Source organism: Saccostrea echinata, unplaced genomic scaffold (genome assembly GCF_033153115.1).
Source record: "Saccostrea echinata isolate AGI-Se365-2 ecotype Australia unplaced genomic scaffold, CSIRO_AGI_Sech_v1 ptg000032l, whole genome shotgun sequence".
Taxonomy (NCBI): Eukaryota; Metazoa; Mollusca; class Bivalvia; order Ostreida; family Ostreidae; genus Saccostrea; species Saccostrea echinata.
The window spans coordinates 6,722,855-6,748,175 of record NW_026889781.1 but is presented as its reverse complement, the minus strand read 5'-3'; the positions used below and the strand labels follow the sequence as shown (position 1 = coordinate 6,748,175).

At 32.8% G+C, this 25,321-nt stretch overlaps 1 protein-coding gene across 1 annotated transcript in view; it reads right to left on the bottom strand.

Moving 5' to 3' along the window:
• Positions 1–229: 229 nt before the first annotated feature.
• The window catches only part of LOC133197902 (multiple epidermal growth factor-like domains protein 10), a 32,447-nt gene continuing 7,355 nt past the window's right edge, over positions 230–25,321 (bottom strand). Inside the window, exons 4-21 of the mRNA XM_061334083.1 lie at positions 22,473–22,610; positions 21,743–21,880; positions 21,489–21,620; positions 20,074–20,205; positions 19,670–19,807; positions 18,418–18,549; positions 15,068–15,205; positions 14,822–14,959; positions 13,525–13,662; positions 13,292–13,423; positions 12,983–13,120; positions 12,726–12,857; positions 1,733–1,870; positions 1,361–1,492; positions 1,002–1,139; positions 727–867; positions 525–633; positions 230–404 (exon numbers count right to left, since the gene is read on the bottom strand). Of these exons, the coding sequence (XP_061190067.1) occupies positions 230–404; positions 525–633; positions 727–867; positions 1,002–1,139; positions 1,361–1,492; positions 1,733–1,870; positions 12,726–12,857; positions 12,983–13,120; positions 13,292–13,423; positions 13,525–13,662; positions 14,822–14,959; positions 15,068–15,205; positions 18,418–18,549; positions 19,670–19,807; positions 20,074–20,205; positions 21,489–21,620; positions 21,743–21,880; positions 22,473–22,610 (2,459 nt within the window). The remainder of the gene's footprint in view (positions 405–524; positions 634–726; positions 868–1,001; positions 1,140–1,360; positions 1,493–1,732; positions 1,871–12,725; positions 12,858–12,982; positions 13,121–13,291; positions 13,424–13,524; positions 13,663–14,821; positions 14,960–15,067; positions 15,206–18,417; positions 18,550–19,669; positions 19,808–20,073; positions 20,206–21,488; positions 21,621–21,742; positions 21,881–22,472; positions 22,611–25,321) is intronic.

The window sequence follows — 25,321 nt, the reverse complement described above, 5'->3', positions numbered from 1 at the left end:
ATGTTTACTTGGTTATGTAATATCTGTTAAATCTAATCATAAAACCTTAACTAATATAGATTTATAAAATATTAGTAACAACGAAAATTGGAAGAAAGAAAATAGGAAACAAAACTGCATATCCCCGATTTCCCCGTGATGTTTACTTTGCTAGACGATTGATAAGGCATTATAATTAAAATCAGATAATTAATCTTTGACGAATAATTTCTCATTTAGGTAATTTCTTTTAAAGCTTTGTGTCGTAGTTAAGAGATGATTCTAATTTCAAATTATCCTGATTTTCGTGATTCAATTCTATTGGATGATCGTCATTTTTGATCAAAGACACATCGTCGTTTTGAGGAATGGAAGAGTCGTCGACAAAATAAGGCGTGTCAATCATTGTTCTTGAATGTCTCATTCTGTAGGGGAAAAAACACGTTTTTGTATTTGTTTTTTTTTTCTAAGTTTATGATAAAAATAATGCACTTTAAATCTTAGAGAAGTTATTATTTTAAAGATAAATGAACGTGATTTCTTACCTCTTTATAATTTTGAAAAGCACATAAATGCCAATAACAAGGAGAGTGACACAAAAAGCGCTCAAAATACCATAAAATTTTATTTGGGAGACATTTTTATCGTCTTGGACTGTAAGAAAAATATATATTTTGTTATCAAATATGTTTGTATGTTAGAAGTAACTTTATATGTTAGGAGTATATATAAATATTATACACTTACCCATTATACATTCATCCCCCTTCACTCCAGCCTTACAGCCCGAATTACAGGCACCAGTCACGTGATGGCAGTCACGTGATACTTTACAAAACGTACTACATGCGCTTTTACAGTCAGGTCCATAAAACCCAAATTCACAAACTACAAGAAATAGAATTCACACGTTGACTATTTCAAAACAAGGATATTTTTTTTAAGACATGCTTCTCAGAAATATACCATGGAACTGTGCAGCAGCATAGCGAGTCTTAACAATATAATTGCCTTTTTTTTACCTTTATCACACTTATTTCCTTGATATCCTGATTCACAACCATCAGCACAGGTACCATTGACGTGATGACAAGGCTCGCTGTCCACACATTTACCACAGATCTTACTACAGCCAGCTCCATACCAATTCATTTCACACACTAAGGTATTATTTACAAAGTTATGCAATAATAGTGGCTTTGCCATTATTTTTCGACATTATATTTTTTTTCACCTCCAATACTACGGGACTTGTAACTTTGGCCAAAGTAAAATAAAACAGAATCAGTATAATAAATAAATCAAGTTTCTAAGTTAACACTTTTTACTTTGTAAGTAACCACTTTTAAGCAAACGATTTTAAGAAAAAAAAAATGTTTACCCTCATGACAGAATTCTCCTTTCCAACCAGGATGACATATATTTCCACAGGAACCATTTATTCTGTTACATTCTTGGCATGTCTCATTACACTTGTATGCACAGTTTTCTCCAAAGTATCCATCTTTGCATGCTTAAGAATATATATATATATATCCATTTCATATACAGTTTAGTAAAAGGGTAAATGTAGTGGCCTCTGCAAACTCACATATACAGATGTTCTGCTTACAACGAGATAATTTTTGAGATCATAATTATTGTTTATATTTTCATGAAAATGTCAGTTAAGCGAGATTATCAGTTTCAAATTTATTATTTTATAATATAAATCGTAAATAAACCTTCTGTTCTGTGATTTATTTTTGATTACTTGTGTTGCAGAGTTGTCCTTCATATCCCCTAGCACATCCATTCAAACACGTCCCATTTATTGGGTTACATTCTTCTGATTGCTTGCAATATCCACAAGTCATGCTACAGTTCTCACCAAAGAACCCATCCTCACATTCTGTAGTTTGTATTACCGTTTCACACAAAATACAACATGTATTTCTAATAGATTAATTTAATTTAATTTCATTATGGCAGAGACCATTTTAGCAATTTAAGGAATGAAAATCTGAAAGAGCAAGTATAAGCCACATTTTCATTTTTTTTTTTTAAATCAATTTCCATGGATTTCAATTTATTCATTGTTATTCTTATTTTTCCACCTTTTTTAAACAGTAACAAGAGCACGAATTAACAAAATACGTATGTTTCCCAAATGTTCGTTACAAATAAAAAACAAAATCAAAATAAGAATAAAAATGTGATTTTACTATTTTTACAGCATATATATTTTTGCATGCAATTGTCATAAAACGCAACTACACATTTTGAATTATAAGTTTTAAAACGTTTCATTGGAAATTTAATAAAGGCAATCTAGACACACATATTTATGTTATTAAATACTTTAGGAAATGGCCAGATAGAAATGTTGAAAAAATGGAATATAGGTATAAAAAGGCGAAGTCAGCAGACTGTGATCAATTAAAAAAAATATTCATAACAACAGAAATCTGTATGGAGGGAATAAAAGACGGACCCCAAGAAATTCAAAAGGGAATCAGATGACTTGGAGGAGTTAGAACGCCCTGTTGACTGGAACCACCCACCGTCAGCCCTAAATTAATGAGGTAAACGAAACATTCAGAATTCAAATTCTGGATAAAGTCAAAGATCCAATATTTGGTATAAAACAAATTAGAGAAAATCCGACTCATACCACCTAAGGTTGTACTTGCTGACAAGGTCATCCTTATGACTTTAGAATTTACGGAACACTGATTTAAACGAAGTTGATAAAATCCATACAACATTAACTTATCTGTCAGTGGCCTGTCTCGGTTTTAAAACTGATTGTACTAGGAGCATTCTCTTGAGTATCGAACAATTTGGGAGGTATACACACCATATGCAGGTGAAGGCGAGATATTGCAACATAAATAAGAAAAGTTGAAGAAGCAAATGCTGAGGTCGTCTCGTTTGCCATGCAATTTAATTGTTTGTTGGCCCTTGATTCTATAGTTATTAAAAGATTTTGATATGGCAAATGATTCCTATAACTCGGGAAGGGAAGCGAGTTTTTGGTTTTATCTTATTCTTTGAAACCCTGAATAAATAGAAATATTTTAATTTTACATTATAAATGATGGTTAAATTAGTTGAAGGCAATTGCTCTAAAAGATGTTGAAATAAGTAAAGGTTGATATCTAAATAAACATGTTTTTTTTTTTGTGAAAATACTTAATTGCTTAACCTTCATGACAGAAATCTCCTATCCAGCCAGCATGACAACCATTCTCACAAATACCGTTTGTTCTGTTACATCCTTTACATGTGTTGTTACATGTTTTTACACAGTTTTCTCCAAAGAATCCATCTACGCATGCTGTATGGTAAGAGAAAAAGAACAGTAATTAGCTTGTGATTACAACGCTTTCTTTTAATATTTCAATACATTTTATACAACAATTATGTATATGTAAGTACGCGTTTAAAATGTAAATCAAATACTTTTATTGCAAAAGTCCCCTTCATATCCCACAGAACAACCACTCAAACACGTTCCATTTATTTGGTGACATTCCTTTAATTGTTTGCAAAATCCACAATCCTGGTCGCAATTGTCCCCAAAAAATCCATAATCACATTCTGAAAAATTAATAGAATTTGTTGGTATTTGACGAATATTATAACACAATAAAGTCCATAATAATGGAACAATATATTTTCCTTAAATGGAGGAGGTCTGTAAAAGGTTTAGTCGTATTCACTTAAGGCTTGGAAGATTAGATATCAATCTGTTTTATAAAGGAAAGAAGAAAACATAGATATCGTAAACCAAATTTAAATTATGAGTCTACATAGTGGTATTAAAATGATCATTTAAGTAAGAATTTGCAACAATTTATTCACATATTTAGCAGTAAATTGAAATCAATTAATATGACTCAAAGTTGAGGGTGAAGAAGTGTTAGCTTTGAAAATTGTCCAGTTTAATATGTGTATTTTATATGATTGTAGTAAGCTTTTGAGCAAAAATTTAATTCTATTTGAGTTATAGTATTTTTTTTTTCTGTTAAAACATCTAAACTGCATGCATATTAGAAAGAAGTGAGCTGTATCATGGATGATGAAATACAACATGTGTGAAATGATAGCTATTACATTGCGTACCTTCATGGCAGTAGTCTCCTTTCCATCCTGGATGACACCCAGTTTCACATTTACCATTTGTTGTGTTACATCCAAAACATGCAGTGTTGCACTTCTCCAGACAGTTTTGCCCAAATGTTCCGATTTCGCAGGCTGTCAAGTACGTCAATATTAATAACTAAATATATCTCTTGAACTTACAATATGAAAAAAAAAATCGGAAACAAAAAATGACTGTTTTTTTTAATATATATATTTTACATTGCTGACTGTTTACTTTTGTTGCAAAATGTCCCTTCATATCCTTCATCACAACCGTTCATGCATGTCCCGTTAATAGCTTGGCATTGTTCCAAGTTTACACAGTGTCCGCAAGTTATGCTACAGTTACTGCCGTAGAATCCGCCGCTGCATGCTGAAAAAAAAACCAACAAAAGAAATACAACAAAACGATTCATTTCAAAGTGTTCAATTTGTATTCTGGTTATTATGTTCCTTTTTTGTCTGCAAGGAATGTATGAAACGATATCGATATTTTTTTCGGTAATCAGATGATGAAACTGCAACTTTCAGTCAACAAAATGATCACCTTAAGGTTTCGAAAGGTGACTGAAAGGCAAAACTCTTCCAATCCGTCTCATATCAGCAATCTTTCAGTCACCTCTTAGATAAATGAATGAGAAAGTTTCATCCACTAAATACTAAATATGTATTGAAAATATCAAAAATGTCTTAACCCTTTAACTACCAGAGATTTTGCATTTTTTCTGAAAAACTGCATAAAAATTTCAAATTGAAATTTTAACATTTTCTGGTCACTTTTGCATAGAGCAACCTATACATTTTCTGAAAAATAAAATCTTAAAGTCTTTAATTATGCAGAGTAAAATGACGTCGTGGTTGCCATGGCAACGAATGAGGCCCATAATTGCCAAAATATGTGTTTTTCCCCTTTTTCATCCCAGAAATACAAACAAATTTACATATAATGTTTCCATAACAGAGGATTTAGTGATACTATTAAAACAAAGCATGCAGTCAATTAGTTTTTAGTTATACTGGTCAACTTAATTTGATATAGGAAGAGTTTATACAATCACACAATGTCTGTCATCCTTAAGACTTTGGCTTTACAGCTGTCTGATTGTCGTAATTATAAGCAATTTTCAAATCGCTTTCCCTCCTACAGTTTTTGCCTGACTTCAATAAAATGTGGTACACGTGTAGAGTATACTAAAACACAAAACTATTTATTCTAGTATTTTTATTTCAATGAACAGTGTTGCCATTGTAACAAAAATAGTAATTTTGAGAATGGGGCTTCCTAATAGACACGGGTATACTATATTCAGTAATTTCCAAATCGCTTTCCCTCCTACAGTTTTTGCCTGACTTCAATAAAATTTGGTACACATGTAAAGTACAGTAAGATACAGAATTCTTTATTTTAGTTTTTTTTTTTTTCAAGAGTGTTGCCATGGTTACAAAAATAGCAATTTTGAGAAGGGAACTTTCTAACAAACATGGGTATACTATATTCAACGTCATGGTATACATTAAAATTACAAATATCAACGTTACAAAAATGGACATCTATAAAACGTTCGTCGAAGTGAGAGGAGGAGAGATTTTGCTGAACTTTGTCTCTTATTCGTTTGTTAAATGTTGCTTTGATGTCCTTGGAATCATGCGAGAAAATATTTAACCTTGAATACCGTTTTTCTCTTCTTTTTGGAAAACCCACTTGTTTCAGAAGAAACAATGCCCAGTCGTTTTTTATATCAAATGGGCCCCCATTTACTTCAGTAGAGTTTTATCATTGAATAAAATTACTTGCCTGGTTCCAGCGACCTGCATTTGAGAATTCACAACACCCTGATATGTACTCAAACATACAATATCACTAGTTCATCATTAAGTTTTAAAAGACAGCCATGGGGACAGTATGGTAAAGAACTACGCACACTAACTCTCGATTCCAACTTAATTTTACACGCCTTAATTCAATAAAATTGACTCTTTTTTTTTTTTGCAAACAAGAGTTCACTAGTGATTGAATTATGTTATAAATGTATTGTCATATTGAAATTTTTGAATTTACCGGGTGGAAGTAAATACAACAAATTACACTATGACAACTTGTTATATTGTAATTTTTAGCTAACCGAAGTGTGCATTTACCGTTCACGGTAGCTCAGTCGGTAGAGCGTTCGCTCCGTGATACGGAGGTTGTGAGTTCGAATCTCGGCCCTGACTGAACTAAGTCGATAAAAAAAATGGGTAGCAACTCTTCCTTCGCCGGGCTCTCGGAACTTTGAAGAGAAAGTTGCGGGTCCTTCGGATTAGCCCTTAAAAACCGAGGCCCCGTGTCAAGGTAGGCGTTGCCATGATAAAGATCCCTCACTGCTCAATGGCCCTGAGTCAAAATTTGAAGCTCTTCTCCGGTATATGGCGACGTCTCTATATGAGTGAAAAATTCTCGAATGGGACGTAAAACAACATACAATCAATCTATCAATCATCAAGTGAGCTTTTCTGATCAAAGAGTGTCCGGCGTCCGTCTGTCGTCTGTAGCCCGTAAACTTTTCACATTTTCGACCTCTTCTCAAGAACCATCGGACCAATTTCAACCAAACTTGCTACAAAGCATCCTTGGGTGAAGGGAATTTAAGTTTGTTCACAGGAAGTACCACGTCGTCTTTCAAAGGGAGATAATTAAGAATTTATGAAAATCTGGTGGCATCATTTAAAAATCTTCTTCTCAAGAACCACTGGACAAGGAAAAATGAAACTTATGTGAAAGCTTCATTACATACTGTAGATTCAAGTTTTTTATATCATGACCCCTGGGGGTAGGGCAGGGCCACAAGAGGGGGTCGAAGTCTTACATAGGAATATATAGGTGTAATGGTTAAGGGGCATATTCGAGTAAAACGCAATGAAGACCTCAAATAATGGAATGACCTGACAAGCCTTGGAATGGACTAGCCTAACCAAAGGGTATATAAGGCAAAGCTTTGAGAAAGTCAGGCATTCAGAAGCTAGCAGAAGAAGTTTGATGCTGAATCAGCAATAAAGAAGTTAAGGTATTCCATCCCTAATAGCAACAGATTCAATGAAATTGAAAACACAACAGAGGTGTAGGTGTTTAATATTCACTAGATTTTGACATAATATCCATTTTTTCTATTACATGTAAGGGTGAAATGTGTCTAATTTTTGACCTTGACTTTTGGTAAGGGTTATCTCCCTCTGTTTTTAATCAATGGAAAAAATCTATTATAAAAAAAAAACTTATCAGGTAAAAAAAAATCCTTTTCAATTGTCGTTCTATTTCTGATGTTTTAATGCATCTTTCCACCACAGTATTTATAAATATTCATATTATTTGAATATTTATTTTTAAAAGAAATCGCCTGTCCCATAGATTTCAATACAATTTTTGTTAATTAATTACTGCTTAGTTAATTAAATTTTTGAAACTATCTCTTGATAAATCCTTTTCTATTGTGAAATGCTTTTACATTGGAAATATCTTTAAAATCTTCTCAAGAACAATTTAGCCATTATTAGTCATATTTATACAGAAGTAACCTTAGGTATTGTAGAATCAAATTTGTTCAAATCATGGGGGCACAACAGGGGTTCAGTTAGGTTTTGCATAAGAAAAAAAATATAGGAATCATCTTGAAAAAATCTTTTGCTCAATAACAGCAAAGCCATGATTAGTCATATTATTGTAGAAACATCCTCAGGAAGTGTTGATTCAAATTTGTTAAATTTATGGTGGGTAGTGTGGGACCACAAAGAGAAATCAGAGTTTTGCATAGGAAAACATAGGATTGATTGAATGTATTTTGTTTTACGTCCCGTTCAAGAATTTTTCACTCATAAGAGACGTCACCATATACCGGTGAAGGGCTTCAAATTTAGACCTTTCCTCGGCTGAGTGCCGAGGGCCATTGAGCAGTGAGGGATCTTCATCGTGCCTACGCCTGCCGTAACACAGGGCCTCGGTTATAAAGGTCTCATCTGAATGACCCGCAACTTTCACTTCAAAGTGTTGAGCGCTTGGCGAAGGTACAGTCGCTACCTATTTTTCATCGACTTAGGTCAGTCGCGGCCGAAGCTCGAACCCCTTACCTTCCAATCACGGAGCAAGAGCTCTAAAGAATATTTTCCGTGAGGGTGGAAAACTTAGGAAAAAAATCTTTCAAATTCTTCTGTTTAAGAACAGCAAAGCCATGATTAGTAATATTGATATGGAAGCATCCTGAGGTAATTTAAATTAAAGTTTGCCCCCCTTTCCCCGTTCAATACTGAGCTGATTTCTACTTCTTCCTAGCCGATGAGCTCAGGTGAGCGATGTGGCCCATGGGCCTCTTGTTGTTAACTACCACCCGGTAAATTCAAAAATTACAATATAACAGTATTAACACCAGTGTGAAATTGTTAATTGTTCTTAACTCAATTCTTTTATAAGGGGTCTAAAGATATATCTATTGAAATCAGGCTTTAAAACATCACCAAATTTTAAAATAGTACTCAGATTTTAAAATACTCATGGACATGGATAAATAATCCTTCATTTGTTCCATACGTTTAACTCATGTAAATTTATCTTTAAACATACCCCCCCTCCCCCCCCCCCCCCCCGTGAAACAACAAGAGCTTTGGTATACATTTGTTAAATAATAATTCATAATCGCTGAAGAAAGGAAAGGGGGTGTTTTAAAAATATTTTCCGTTCATTTCTATAGTGAAAAAAAAAGGTTTACCAATATTATAGAGCTTAGGCATAGTTTCCGAATACTTTTGATTGTACTTTCATTAACATTTTTCCACAGCTTTTAAAAAATAGTTAAATGGTGGTTTTTATATTCATCCAATAGCGCATTTTGCTATTTTTGCGAGATGTTCTGGCAAATATTTTACATACTTGCCCCGTTTTATTTTTGTTGTAGCAGTGGATTTAACTTTTCAGCTTCCTCAATACACATACTTGTAATCCCGGCTAATCTGTAAAGGATAAGTTATGAGGGAGAATTTGTTAGTTTATCCCAAGTTTTCCACTTTATCCAGTTTGATATAGATTTGTTCTTAGCTCTGTGATGACTTAAAACATGAATTTAACACGAACAAAGAAACCCGAGTTTCCAGTGTGTTTATTAAGAAGTTATTTCTATAAATATAGCAATCTGATAAAAATCGGCTGTTTGTTTCGCTACGTTTACGACGTACTACATTGTACTTTTGATATATTTTTTTTTTCATTGTGACAGGTTTTTTTTTTTCATCTTTTAATCATAGAATAAAGGCTAACTGCGTTATCTATCCTGTCGCTTTAATAAAAATGCACTCGTCTTTTCCTTTCAAAGTACACCAAGTACTAGAAAAAAAATTATATTATTTTTTCACTTTTAATAATAAATCTGAACATTAGAAAAGAGATAAGGATAATATTTAATTATTTGATTATTTATTCCTACTACATGTAGGACTGACACAAAATTTGACAGGGATTTCTGATACAATGGGTGCACGCAATCGGGGCGTTGGGCCAAAGACTATTAATACATGTATATATCTTTCAAAGCTATGGAAAAATCCTTTTATTACATGTTTATGGCTCAAAACGTGTCGTACATTAACTTTTCTTTGCAAATGATTCATTTTTGAAAAAAATGAATCTGTTTCATATATCAAAAGAATCAGTTTGTTTTACACTGAGCTCATGAAGGATTTCATTGTGTATGTAAAACGTAAAATGACGTCATAGTGCATTTTGTTTGTTTTACTCGTAAAAGTTCCAATATCCAACGACATATATCTCTGTAACTGATTCATGTACCCTATAATGTCCGGAAAAAAATAATCTAGGGAAAATTCCCAGCTTTCAGGTTATGGCATTCATTTTTTATTTTATTTTGTTTGTAATTAAGATAAAGCCAACAGAAGATAGCACAAAATCAGTCATTTATGCGTAGTTTAATCAACTTCCTGCAATGATATGCAATATTCAATTCAAGTTTATGATAATATCTCAACATCGCACAGAAAAACTTTAAGTAAAAAAAAAATGTTAAGTTTCTTCTCTAGTTTCAGAAAATATCAATTGTTTTGTTGTAATCCGAATATTAAGAAAACGCCGACAGTTAAATATCTGTAATGCTGAAAATGCGTCCAAATGCGTCTCTGGGGGTTAAAGGGTTAAAAAGATAGTTCATCACTTTAATTAAAGAACCGATTCTTAGAGCAAAACCTATAATACTCTTACCTTTATGACAATAATTGCCTTTCCAACCAGGAAAACATCCATTCTCACAAACTCCGTTTGTTCCATTACATCCTCTGCATGTATTGTTACACTCCTGAACACAATCTTCTCCAAAATATCCTTCAGTGCAAGCTTCATGACAAAAATTAGAAAAGAAAAATGAAATACACCTTTTTCTTAAGATTGCAAGTGAAATTACGTTTTTTAGTAGTGTACCATATTTGTTTAAATTGTTATTTTATATATGTATACATTTGCAAAAAAAAAATCATTTCATTTATTTACTTCCATTGCAAAACTGTCCTTCAAATCCCTCGGAACAACCATTTAAACACGTCCCATTTATAGGAAGACATTCCTCAGAATCTTTGCAATGCCCGCAAGTCATACTACATTGCTCTCCAAAGAAGCCATCATCACATTCTGGAAATTAATCATTTGAAATTTTAAAGTAAATTTAATAGGTGAAAATAATGAACGGTGATCAATCTAAAAAAATCTATAAACAATACAAATATGAAAAGAGGGCTTATAACCCGAACCCCTGGATATTCCACAGGTGCGATCAAGTTTCCAGGAGGAGTTAACATCCCCTGTTTTCTGGTTACATCCGCCGTGACACCAATGAATTGATCAAGAATAAAGAGCGTAGTCGAATATTTGCTTAGAAAATCATTATAAAGCCCCAAAAAATTACCAAATTCTGACTTCAAACGATCATATTGAAATCCCTGTAACATCAATTTATCAGTGAGTGGCATGCCTTGCTTTTAAATGTTGTCATACTAAGAGCAAGCTCTGACCAGTATATTCATTTAGTATTTTTTTATATAGACTTTATATTAAGGAGGGATTCTCGTCTGGTTTCTGACTAGATGAAATATTCAAAGTATATTTGCTTATATGTTTTATATATTTAGATGTAAGAAACTTAAAAGATCATATTTTTCTTTCCTCATCACAATTGTACAACTTAAAATAGAAGTGGTAAACTGAGTTTGAAATCTAGCAGGGACTATATTTTTGGCGGAAAGGCGGCGTATGAAAATATCTTCTTTTCTGCCTCTCAAAATAATTATAGAACAATGAACTTAGTTATGATTTTTACACAATCAAAGACTTGGAGAAAATTTTTAAATGTAAGTTAAATTAATAATAAGGGACTACAGTTTTAAAATATATCAAATAAATATGATTTTCCAAACAAACTACAATTATGTTAGCCTTTAAAAGCTTCCAATCCAAGTTCAGATTTGAGCCAAAAATCCGTAAAAAGTGTTTTTTCTCTCTTAGTAAACTTTTTGTTTTTAAATCATTTTGTATCTTTATGTGACAACTTTACCATATGTGAAAATAAGAAGAAGAAAAAATAAATATAGGAAGCATATAAAAACAACTAAAATATCTTAAAATTTTAAGAAAAATAGAGAAAATTCGGATTAGCCAATATCCATTTTAGTTAAATTATTTATGTCAATTTGGTAAATCATCTTATTGACCCTATATGGTAATAGCTCTTTATGCAAAAAGAAAAACATTTAATTTATTGAAATAGAAGTAGGCATCACATGATTGGCAACAGTAATTTTTTTATTCTTTATGTCCAGGGAAAAGGTACTGAACTTGACCTGACCTTGCCTCTAATATAAAACCGTCAAATTTAATCTAACTAATATCATTACTTACTGATATTGTCTCCTTGATTCTTGAAAATTTCATTGATTTTTAAAATAAGAAAAAAGTGTTCTTATGAGAAGAACCCCTCCTTAAATAGAAAAAAAAGTGCATGGAAGATGAAAGGTTGAACCCGATTTCGAAGAAAATAACAGGATTTAAAAATCTCCTTGTCCCATGTTAATTTCTTTCAAATTAAAGTTTTTTCCCTTTTATATATGCAAGACTTGTACAAATATTTAATATTTATGTTGGACTTTACAAGATTTGGAACATTCGACAATCAGCCTCTTAAGTATTTATATTGCAAGATATGTCGTCATCCCCCCCCCCCCCCCCTTGAAAATTAGCTTAATGTATGGATTGTTCATATCGATCAAACTATTTCACAAACGCCGAATGAAATAGGGCTTTGAAAAGATTTTTTTTTTTCAGGATCTCCTGCGCTGTGTGTCATAAACATAAATCATTTTCTTGGTCACCCTCATTATGTGCATGCACAATGATATCTAACGTAAAGGTGATGACATTAATGTAAATATTCTATATGTTTGCGCTATAATGACTGTGAAGTACTGTATTGAAATGTACGTTATCATTGAATTAAACACATTGATGTGGATTGCATACAGCTTCTTCTGCTTCAGCAATTTCATGTAGCAGAATTATTTAAAAAAAAAATAATTGGGATTTGCTTACAGGCCCTCACCTTCATTGCAGAATTCTCCTTGCCAACCAGGATGACATCCATTGTCACAGATACCATTTGTTCTATTACATCCTTTACATGTACTGTTACAGGTTTCTAGACAGTTTCGTCCAAATGTTCCTATCCTGCATGCTGTAAAACATCTTATTATTTGACTAAATGGTATTTTCACGTGTATTTGCAATAAAGGCGAAAAACTGAAATAAATACTTATAATGTTTCAAAATACGAATTTAAATTATTCCAGCATATCTTACTTTCATTGCACAATATCCCTCTAAAACCCTCATCACAACCATTTTGACACGTCCCATTATTTGGTTGACATTGCTCGGACCTCAAGCAAATTCCACAAACCCTGCTGCAATTATCTCCATAAAATCCATTGTTACATACTAAGATTTAAAAAGAATATTATCAGCTGTGCAAATGTATTGACTTTAAATTTTACTTGTGTTTTTTTTTTTTTTTTTTTTTTTTTTTTATAATAACGATTTTTTTCTTGAAAGCACCCGAGGAAAGTAAACTCTGAGATTGTGACTTTGTAAAAATTGTGGAATATTTACCTTCATGGCAGTACGTTCCTTTCCAACCAGGGTGACATCCATTTTCACAAATGCCATTCGTTCGGTTACATCCCTTACATGTATCGTTACATGTACTGGCACAATTTTCTCCGAAATATCCTTGACTGCATGCTTAAAGGATAAGAAAGTTTTTGAATAAGCTTATTCTGCTTTGTTAATTTAATAATATCTTTTTGAAATGCATTTATTCCATTACTTTATGCTTGATATACCTTTGTTGCAAAACTCTCCTTCATATCCCCTAGAACATCCATATAAACACGAGCCATTTATTGGGTTACAATCTTCTGACTCCTTGCAATATCCACAAGTCATGTTACAGTTTTCGCCAAAGAACCCATCATCACAGTCTTCAGTGATAAAAAAATGACAGATATTATCAAAGAGCATATTGAAACTCGCTATTAACCAGACAAAATTCCATGATCAAATGATCCATTTGGACACCTTGGTCATTTTTGTCTTGCTGTTCAAGAAACTTATAAATCCCCTACTCCTCTTCACATGAAAAACAATGCTCCCATATTGTTGAACAAATGTAGTTCCAGGAGGTCATGATATATTTAAGTTTGAATTTACATGCATGTACCCTGGGTATGAATTATTAACCGAGTAAGATTACCCTTCCTGTTCCCAAATGATTTTACCCTATATACCTGTACATACGCAATGTAAAAATATATCCCTGTGTTTGGCATAAAGTAAAATATCAATTCTCTATTTTGCCTCCATCATACTTCTGCCCTAATCATTTAAACAAATTTACAAATGTATTGACAATATAAGTTTGCTCGCATATTGATAAGATAAACATGACTTTGTTTCTTAAAAGATTACAAAGATGTTTACTTTTGCTTTGCACAATCCCATATAAAATATTTATCCACGATTGTGGTTTCATCCTATCTCCAAGGGCAACCGATGATCCAAATAGAATTTCCCTTACCTGACGATGCTCGCATATTTATATCTTTATTTGCACTAGCTGGATCAGTTCTCAATATTTCTTTTCAAACTATTGATTCCTTATTATGGTCAAACTCTTACGTAATGGGCTATGATTCCAAAGAGTACTACCAAAAATATTTACATCATGATATCATTTATCATATCCTTATGACGTTGAAAGATATATTTAAAAAAAAAATGTTTATCTTCATATAACCCTTGGTCCAAGAAGTAACAGTTCGAAGAATTTTTCTTTCCATACATAAGCTTTTAAAGGATGCTTATATTTTTAAATTTGTAATCAGAGCTTTTAATTTTGATTTTTTTTTTTTTTTTACCCATTACATTCACATTTAAATCTGCTTCTTCTAAATGTACCGTTGCCCCATTTTCTCCAAAAGTTGGCGATTTTGGGCAAACTGCATCTGTATTATCTGATAATTCTGAAGAACCTTTGGGCAAAGTGAACTGAATAAAAATCAATGCAGCAATACCGATAAACTCTAGGATTTTTTAAATATTTTTATTTATTTATTTATTTATTTTTGGTAAATTGCTTACCTTCATGACAATAATCTCCCTTCCATCCTGGATGGCATCCGCTGTCACATTTACCATTTGTTCTGTTACATGTAGAACCATAACATGTTTTGTTACATATCTTCATACAGTTTCTCCCAAATCTTCCAATTTCGCATGCTGAAAGTATAACATTTTGTAGCAAACATTAACTCTATATCTGTTGACACATTTTTTAAATACTAACAATTTTATCAAGAAACTGTAAATCTGTCTTTTACGTCTTACTTTCATTGCAGAGAGTCCCTTGATATCCTTCATCACAACCGTTCATACATGTTCCGTTAATTGGATGACATTGCTCTGAGCTTACGCATTTCCCACAAGGCATGCTGCAGTTAATTCCATATAATCCACCTTTGCATTCTATAACAATTAAAATTCACAATCAATACCACTTTTGTCTTCTGAATACCTCATAGTCTTTTCAGAGAAGTCAGGGCAATAGCTTAATTTATTCTCTAAGAAAATTCCATTAAAAAAAAATGTCGAGGAAAACTGTTCTGGTAAAAATAATCATACAAAAGCTTGAATGTTCTTTTATCATGAAATGTCGATTTATTTTATCAGTCATTTGTTTTCTACTTAAGCCACGTTAGGAACTTAAAAAAAATAAAGATAAATGAATGCCTAAATCAATAAATAAACAAATAGAGAAAAAAAGGGGGAAAATATCTAATAATCATCGAACACTAAATTGTAGTATAGAAGAAACATAGACAGAAACATGATACAGTCGGAGATTTTGTGAGTATGTTTTTTATTAAGGTCTTCCGTTCCAGACGGAAGACCTTATAGTGATTGTACTGTTTATTAAGGTCTTCCGTTCCAGACGGAAGACCATATAGCGATTGTACTGTTTATTATTATTATTATTTTTTCCCCCTTTTTTTTCGGCAGGATTTCTCAGAGATGTCTGGATGGATTTTCAGAAATTTTCAAGGTTGATAGAGAATGAAAATACCCCGAGGCGTTTTTTTCATTTTTTTCAAAATTCACTTCCGGTCGTCAGATATTTCCGATTTCCGTTTTTTTCAAAATTATTTTTTCCGAGTGAGATCTCAGAAACGGTAAGAGATTAAAACACCAAACTTATACGAGTAATAGATCATGAGGAGTAGGCGAGCCCATTTGGGTTAAGCGTGTCAGCCGTCACTTCCGGTCGTCACAGGAAGTGATGAAAGAAATTGAAAATTTTAACTTTTCTTTTTTGAATTAATTTTGGCAACACATTATTGCATCTCATGTGTAGTTTCGAAATATGTCAGTCCCACCGGAAACAAAAACGACAACTTCCGGTTAGAAGAGGAAAACTACATAATTTGAGTAATTTACTTTCCCTTAAATATCTTTTATAGAAAAAGTATTTGAGAAGATTTTTAGATATGTTATTCAGACTGCAAATGTCTAGAGTAACTTCAAAAATTTTAGTAAAATTCACTTCCGGTCGCGTGTTTTTCCTGTCCTCAAAATGAAAAGTTATCTCAGCGAGATCTCGGAAACGGCATGAGATTAAGACACCAAACTTAAAAGAGTAATAGACCTCGAGGAGTTGGCAAAACACATAGGGTTAGACGCGTCAGCCGTCACTTCCGGTCGTCACAGGAAGTGATCAAAAAATCGAAAATTTCAACTTTTCGTTATAAAATTAAAACTTGCATCACTTTGTTGCATCTCTATCGTGTTTTGAAATATGTTAGATTCCACCGGAAACAAAAACTGTAAACTTCCGGTTTAAAGAGATAAACTACGTTATTTCGATGTTAAGCTTTCTCATAAATATCACTTACAGATTTGAAATGTTTTTTTTATTTTTACATATCCTGTAGATACTACAAATGTCATGAGAAAAATTAAGAGATTTTTATTCAATTTACTTCCGGTCGTGTGTTTTCCTGTCCCAAAAATTAGAATGTGTTCTCAGAATTGCTTGGTAAGAGTAAAGGACTGAAGTCTAAAACTTTCAGGACTTATAGTCAGTCATCAGTTCATATGCATCGTGTAAAAATCGTGTGTCGTCATTACTTCCGGTTGTGACAGGAAATGAAGCAAAAAAAGTATTTTTTTTAAAGTTATTTTGTTTCTACATCAGTTTGAGGCTTATACCGACGTTGGAAAAGACATGTTCATGCAAACAGGAAGTAGTATAACGGAAGACCTTCTCATTACTAGTAATGAGTTTCTAGTTATTATTATTATTATTATTATTATTTTCCCCTTTTTTTGTAGGCAGGATTTCTCAGAGATGACTGGATGGATTTTCCTGAAATTTTCAGGGTTGATAGAGAATGAAAATACCCCGAGGAGTTTTTTTCATTTTGTCAAAATTCACTTCCGGTCGTCAGATATGTCCGATTTCCGTTTTTTTCAAAAATATTTTTTCCGAGTGAGATCTCAGAAACGGTAAGAGATTAAGACACCAAACTTATACGAGTAATAGATCATGAGGAGTAGGCGAGCCCATTTGGGTTAAGCGTGTCAGCCGTCACTTCCGGTCGTCACAGGAAGTGATCAAAGAAATCGAAAATTTCAACTTTTCTTTTTTGAATTTTTTTTTGCATCACATTATTGCATCTTATGTGTAGTTTCGAAATATGTCAGTCCCACCGGAAACAAAAACGACAACTTCCGGTTAGAAGAGGAAAACTACATAATTTGAGTATTTTACTTTCCCTTAAATATCTTTTATAGATAAAGTATTTGAAAAGATTTTTAGATATGTTATTCAGACTGCAAATGTCTAGAGTAACTTCAAAAATCTTAGTAAAATTCACTTCCGGTCGCGTGTTTTTCCTGTCCTCAAAATGAAAAGTTATCTCAGCGAGATCTCGGAAACGGCATGAGATTAAGACACCAAACTTAAAAGAGTAATAGACCTTGAGGAGTAGGCAAAACACATAGGGTTAGACGCGGCAGCCGTCACTTCCGGTCGTCACAGGAAGTGATCAAAAAATCGAAAATTTCAACTTTTCTTTATAAAATTAAAACTTGCATCACTTTGTTGCATCTCTTTCGTGTTTTGAAATATGTTAGATTCCACCGGAAACAAAAACTGTAAACTTCCGGTTTAAAGAGATAAACTACGTTATTTCGATGTTTAGCTTTCTCATAAATATCATTTACAGATAAGTATTTGAAATGTTTTTTTTTTTTTTTTTTACATATCCTGTAGATACTACAAATGTCATGAGAAAACTCAGAGATTTTTATTCAATTCACTTCCGGTAGTGTGTTTTTCTGTCCCCAAAATTAGAATGTGTTCTCACAATTGCTCGGCAAGAGTAAAAGATTGAAGTCTAAAACTTTCAGGACTTATAGTCAGTCATCAGTTCATTTGCATCGTGTAAAAATCGTCTGTCGTCATTACTTCCGGTCGTGACAGGAAATGAATCAAAAAGTATTTTTTTAAGTTATTTTGCTTCTACATAAGTTTTAGGCTAATACCGACGTTGGAAAAGACATGTTCATGCAGACAGGAAGTAGTATAACGGAAGACCTTCTCATTACTAGTAATGAGTTTCTAGTTATTATTATTATTATTATTATTATTATTATTATTATTATTATTTTATTTTTACCTTCATGACAGAATTCTCCTCTCCAACCAGGATAACATCCATTATCACATATACCAGTTTCCCTATTACAGCCGAAACATGTATCATTACAGCTGTTGACACAATTTTCTCCAAAGAATCCATAAGTACATGCTAGGGGAATAGAGAGAAAAAATGTATTACATTTTTAGGTTAATTGCTAAATTTTAACATTCATAACTTTTGGACGTACGCAGGTAGGTTAAGGCTTCCCGTAGAATATGACAGTGTACTCTGTGCCTTCACATCTCTTAACTACCAAAATATGACGTCATAATGGAAAATGACGTCAGGTCACTACAAACTTGAGGTGTTATGACGGGGAGAGTGTCATGAACTTTACACTTTATTTCAAACTGCATGTAAAATGCTAGATAGCTATTGCAAAATTCACGGGTCGTGAAAGGTTTTTTAAGTCTTATATGTCCGAATATTTTAAAAACACACCGCTTACCTACCCTTGATTGAAATTCATCATGTTCAAAATGCTTATGAAAAATATACTTTTGAAATGTACTCTGTTTTATACCCGTGGTTGGAGGTAGAATTTATTTTGTGTGTATAAAAGAGTCTGGCGCAGGTGATTAATGAGGATTAATCTAAGAATTTTTGTGGAAATCTGTAAGAAGAGGTTCTTCTCTAACTGAATCTTGCTTGGGAAAAATGTGTGTTGGCTTTGTTTAAATATAGATTACGATATTGTGTGGAAAATACCCTCAAATTTGTAGGTTAGTTGAATTTCTCAGGAAATATTTTGTACCCAAGTAATACTACGACTTTTCCCAAACACATTTCGGATACACAAGGATACGATGAGTTTATTTATATAACAAAATGTTAATAATTATTGTGTTAATCAGCTGCGCCGAAGCGATTTATATGAAACACTTCAAAAATTATAAATGACCGTCACGTGATCAAAAAAGTCATGTGATATCATAACAAATATGCTAATATATAGCCGAGGAAACCCTTCATATAAATTGGAAGTACTAAAGTTCAATACTTATAAATTAAAACCAAAACCGACCTCGCAATGACATATTATGTTTTGAGCGCATTTTAAAGCTTCGGGAAGCCTTAACATAGCTGCGTTAGACAGTGAAACTTATCTTATTCGGATGTTATGTCTTATGGAATGATGTTTTTTCCGATTAATTTCTTTTAAAACCGTGGTGACGAAATTATACAACTTTAACTTTATATGATTTTTCTCATTTTCTTTCATATTTACTTTCGTTGCATAATCGTCCTTCAAATCCTTCAGAACAACCATTTAAGCACGATCCATTTATTGGATGACATTCATCTGGTTTTCTGCACTGTCCACAAGAGGCGTTACATTGTTCGCCAAAAAATCCATGTTCACATTCTGGAATTATTAAAATTCTTAATTGTCAAATAAAGTGAAAAAAGAAATATATGCTCATGCACATTGTTTGAATTGCAAAAAAAAAAAAAAAAAAAAAAAAAAAAAAAAAAAAAAAAAATCATAGGGCATGTTGATTTAATCATGATTAATCGTGTGATTAGTGTGTAACACGTCAATAATACCATTTCAGCCAATACACTGTTCTGATTGTATAAGCACACTTATGACTCTCAGATATATTTAAATAAATCAATTTATACAAATACCTTCATGACAGTAATCACCCGTCCATCCTGGATAACATCCACTTTCACAAATTCCATTTGTTGCGTTACATCCATAACATGTACTGTTACAGGTCTCCAGACAGTTTCTTCCAAATGTTCCGTTTTTACAGGCTGTAAGCCATACGAACGCTCTAGAGATATTTTTCATACAATTTGGAGAAAATGCTAAGATATAAACAAAATTACGGAAAAGAAATAATATTTCAAATTCCAGTATGACTTACTTTCATTACAAAAGTTCCCCTTATATCCTTCCTCACAACCATTTATACATGTCCCGTTGATAGCGTGGCATTGTTCTAAGACCATACAGTGTCCACAAAGCATGCTACAATTATTTCCGTAAAATCCGCTGTCACATTCTGAAATATGGTATGAAAAAAGAAGAAAAAATATAAAAGAAGAAACTTTTTTCAAAGTCTTTTTTTTTTTTAAGTTTATAAGAGGAAAAGCCTTCGGTGATTGATATTCTTCATTACAGTGTCAAGCTTTGTGCTCGAGTTCCTCTTCACAAATCCTTCACAATTAAGACATTGGACAACAGTTTATGCAGTCGTATTTGGAAAATTGAAAATCACTCTCAACGAGACGATTTAAATTGCGATTCAATATGATTTAAACCGGCGACGCAAAGATCAGTGGACATTTTCACAAAAATTCTTACCACATATTTTTATCTTAAGTGAAAGGTTATGATAAAAATCTTTTTCACAAAAGAAAAAAAAAAAGAAAAAAGAAAGTAGTAAGTGCAAAATGTGTCGTAACTTTACGAGAGCCCCAACCCACTCTTAAGTATTTTAAAAACGATTTTATTGTAAAAATATATCCGCAAAAACCAAAATACATGTTACATTGAACTGTTTAAAGCAACTTCCAATAATACTTTATTTTTTTTTCACACTAATTGTCGAAAAATTAAATGAAATACATTACAAAATATTTATGATGTAAGTTTCACTTAAGATTTTTGTATGACCTACTTTTACGTCAGACTTGTTATTGAAACGTCAGATTTTAAACTTCCTTCCTTCACAAACGATTGTATTCGATATTTGTAGTCAATAATGCTTGTTATGCTGACAAATGTTGAAAACTAAGTTTTATTTTTATTTTCACCCACATACAGTGTATTGAAGTCGTTGCTAGGGATGAAGTCTGTCGTAAGTAAAATCTGAAGTTCAATCTGCTACGAATGCATTCGTGAAAAACACTTAAGATTTGTCGTAAGAGATTTTTAAGTTAAAATCTTACACAAAAACTTCAATTTTTTGTGAAAAGGAATATAGTTCTTAAGTTTAGAATATAAAAGCTCAATTCTAACTAATGTAAACTTTGATTTATTGGTTTACATGTAATAATGGTAACATCCTAATGGTAACATAAAACTCGCTTACCTTGGTGACAGTAATCTCCCTTCCATCCTGGATGACATCCACTGTTACATTTACCATTTGTTCTGTTACATCCATAACATGTGCTGTTACAAACATCCAGGCAGTTTCTTCCAAATGTCCCGCTCTGACAGGCTGCAAACCATTCATATTTGTTACCAAATGGGATTCATTTACGTATTTGGGGACATGCCACGAACGGAATTATAACAATCTTTAGGAGAAAAATGAAGATAAGAGTTTTCTACATGTCTTACTTTCATTGCAGAACACCCCTCTATATCCCTCTGTGCAACCATTTATACATGTCCCGTTCATTGGCTGACATTGCTCTTTGTTTAAACAATTTCCACAAATCATGCTGCAATTATTCCCATACATTCCCCCGTCACATTCTGGAAAATAACATTACCAAAAAGCTAGTTTTTGCCTTCATATCTATTTATTAAGTATCTTTCCCTGAGATTGTACAATGGATTAGTCGTGTTTATCCACTGGAGTGCATTTTGTTTGAGAATAGGAAAAAGAAAAGAAAAAGTAGAATTTTGTGCAAATCTATCTAATCTTTCTTTTTAGTAATTATTGATTGAAATTCATAAAATGGAATTAAGCATTTTAGTTTACCTTGTCAGAGAAAATGCCTTATTATACATCATTCAAACTATGATTACATAAAAAACTAATGCAAAACGACCACAGAAAGAAAATGTGAATAGATTCCAAGATCTTACTTTTATGACAGTATTCCCCTTTCCAACCCGCATGGCATCCATTTTCACAAACACCGTTTGTTTTATTACATCCTTTACATGTATAATTACACATGTGAACACAATCTTCTCCATAATATCCGTCTGCACAAGCTTAAAGATGAATATGATATGTTTTAACGCTGGCTATTTTATAGATGCACCAATTTTTTTAAGATATGATGTGAATTTAGATGACAATTTCTTGTAGCAATATGTGTTGTTAATTCTTATATACTTTTATTGCAGAACTGTCCTTTATATCCCCCGGAACATCCATGCATACAAGTTCCATTGATTGGATGACATTCATTCGATTGTTTGCAATGTCCACAAGAAAAACTACATTGCTTTCCAAAGAATCCATCATCACATTCTGTGACCAATTGAATAAACAGACACATAAATTAAAAAGAAACAGAACCTTAACAAGTTTTATTTGAAATTAGATACGAAATATTAGTTAATGTATATTCAAAAATACTCCAAAGGAAAGAGTATGTGATCCTATTGCGCATTCATCAGAATATCTTAAAATGACTCTAAACTAGTGCTAATTGTAACGGGAACCGTTACAGATGTTCCCCAAACAGCTCCTCAATCCCTTATGATGCCCAATTCCCTACAAGCTTCAATAAATTAGACAATACTTTTGTAATATAGATGGACACTTTATTTTTAAGGGTATTTCATTGGAAAACTACTCCTATGTAGCCATATGGGTATTAGCCAATCAAATTTCAGCGCCTGTGCTTGCACATGTTTTCTACATTTTTCACATCAATTTTCTTATAGTGTCTCACAATACATACATTTGTGTTAAATATTAAAGAATCTCATTGAAAAATAAGAGAGATGTAACCCTTTAAGTATTAGCCAATCAGAATTCAGCATACGCGCATGCATGGCCTTGCATTCAATTTTGATAGTATCATAATGTAGGAGCCCTATGTGCCTATCCATGTCGTAAATTTCATCCTGTTTTGTTGAAAACCAAAGGAGTTATAGACATTTAAAGTTTCAACCAATCAGATTGCAGCACACCTGCATGCGCGTGTTTTCAAGAAATTTTCTATATAACATGTTGTAGCACCTTACAATATATACTTACATTCTAAATTTCAAAGTATTTTGTCAAAAAACAAGGAAATTATTGAAATTTTTGTATCAGCCAATCAGAGAAGAGCGCACGTGCATGCGCGTGAGTTCACGCTAATTTGACCGTATTATCTTGTCTAGACTACTAATATATCTTTATATTTTGAGTTTCAAAGCAATTCATCAAGAAATATAAAAGTTACGGCTTCATCAAGTATATCAGTCATTTCACTCATTGCACGCGCGCGCACGTGCATGCATGTGCACGCAAAATGACCTTCGTTCCGAACACCTACACAACATGCCTATTAACCCTAAAAAGGTTTCATGTCAATCGGATGAGTGGTTCTATGAGAACACTCCCGGACAAAAAAGTACCGGAGAAGAAAGTAGAAAAAAAGAATAATAATAATAACTAGAAACTCATTACTAGTAATGAGAAGGTCTTCCGTTATACTACTTCCTGTTTGCATAAACATGTCTTTTCCAACGTCGGTATAAGCCTAAAACTGATGTAGAAACAAAATAACTTAAAAAATTACTTTTTTCTTCATTTCCTGTCACGACCGGAAGTAATGACGACAGACGATTTTTACACGATGCAAATGAACTGATGACTGACTATAAGTCCTGAAAGTTTTAGACTTCAGTCTTTTACTCTTACCGAGCAATTGTGAGAACACATTCTAATTTTGGGACAGGAAAACACACGACCGGAAGTGAATTGAATAAAAATTTCTGAATTTTCTCATGACATTTGTAGTATCTACAGCATATGTATAAAAAAAACATTTCAAATACTTATCTTTAAGTGATATTTATGAGAAAGCTAAACATCGAAATAACGTAGTTTATCTCTTTAAACCGGAAGTTTGCAGTTTTTGTTTCCGGTGGAATCTAACATATTTCAAAACACGAAAGAGATGCAACAAAGTGATGCAAGTTTTAATTTTATAAAGAAAAGTTGAAATTTTCGATTTTTTGATCACTTCCTGTGACGACCGGAAGTGACGACTGACGCGTCTAACCCTATGTGTTTTGCCTACTCTTCAAGGTCTATTACTTATTTAAGTTTGGTGTCTTAATCTCATGCCGTTTCCGAGATCTCGCTCAGATAACTTTTCATTTTGAGGACAGGAAAAACACGCGACCGGAAGTGAATTTTACTAAGATTTTTGACGTTACTCTAGACATCTGCAGTCTGAATAACATATCTAAAATTCTTTTCAAATACTTTATCTACAAAAGATATTTAAGGGAAAGTAAATTACTCAAATTATGTAGTTTTCCTCTTCTAACCGGAAGTTGTCGTTTTTGTTTCCGGTGGGACTGACATATTTCGAAACTACACATAAGATGCAATAATGTGATGCAAAAAAAAATTCAAAAAAGAAAAGTTGAAATTTTCGATTTCTTTGATCACTTCCTGTGACGACCGGAAGTGACGGCTGACACGCTTAACCCAAATGGGCTCGCCTACTCCTCATGATCTATTACTCGTATAAGTTTGGTGTCTTAATCTCTTACCGTTTCTGAGATCTCACTCGGAAAAAATATTTTTGAAAAAAACGGAAATCGGACATATCTGACGACCGGAAGTGAATTTTGACAAAATGAAAAAAACGCCTCGGGGTATTTTCATTCTCTATCAACCCTGAAAATTTCAGGAAAATCCATCCAGTCATCTCTGAGAAATCCTGCCGACAAAAAAAGGGGAAAAAAATAATAATAATAATAATAATAATAATAATAATAAACAGTACAATCACTATAAGGTCTTCCGTCTGGAACGGAAGACCTTAACTAGAAACTCATTGCGAGCAATGAGAGGTCTTCCGTCCGATTCTGAAAATAAAAACGAAAATTCAAGCTGAAAAAGAGATAAAAGAAATTCAGACACTCTGTAAATTTAACCCTTGTCGTCAGCGTGAAAATCCAACTTGCTAACGTTAACCATTCATTTTTTACATCACTTCCGGTCACGACCGG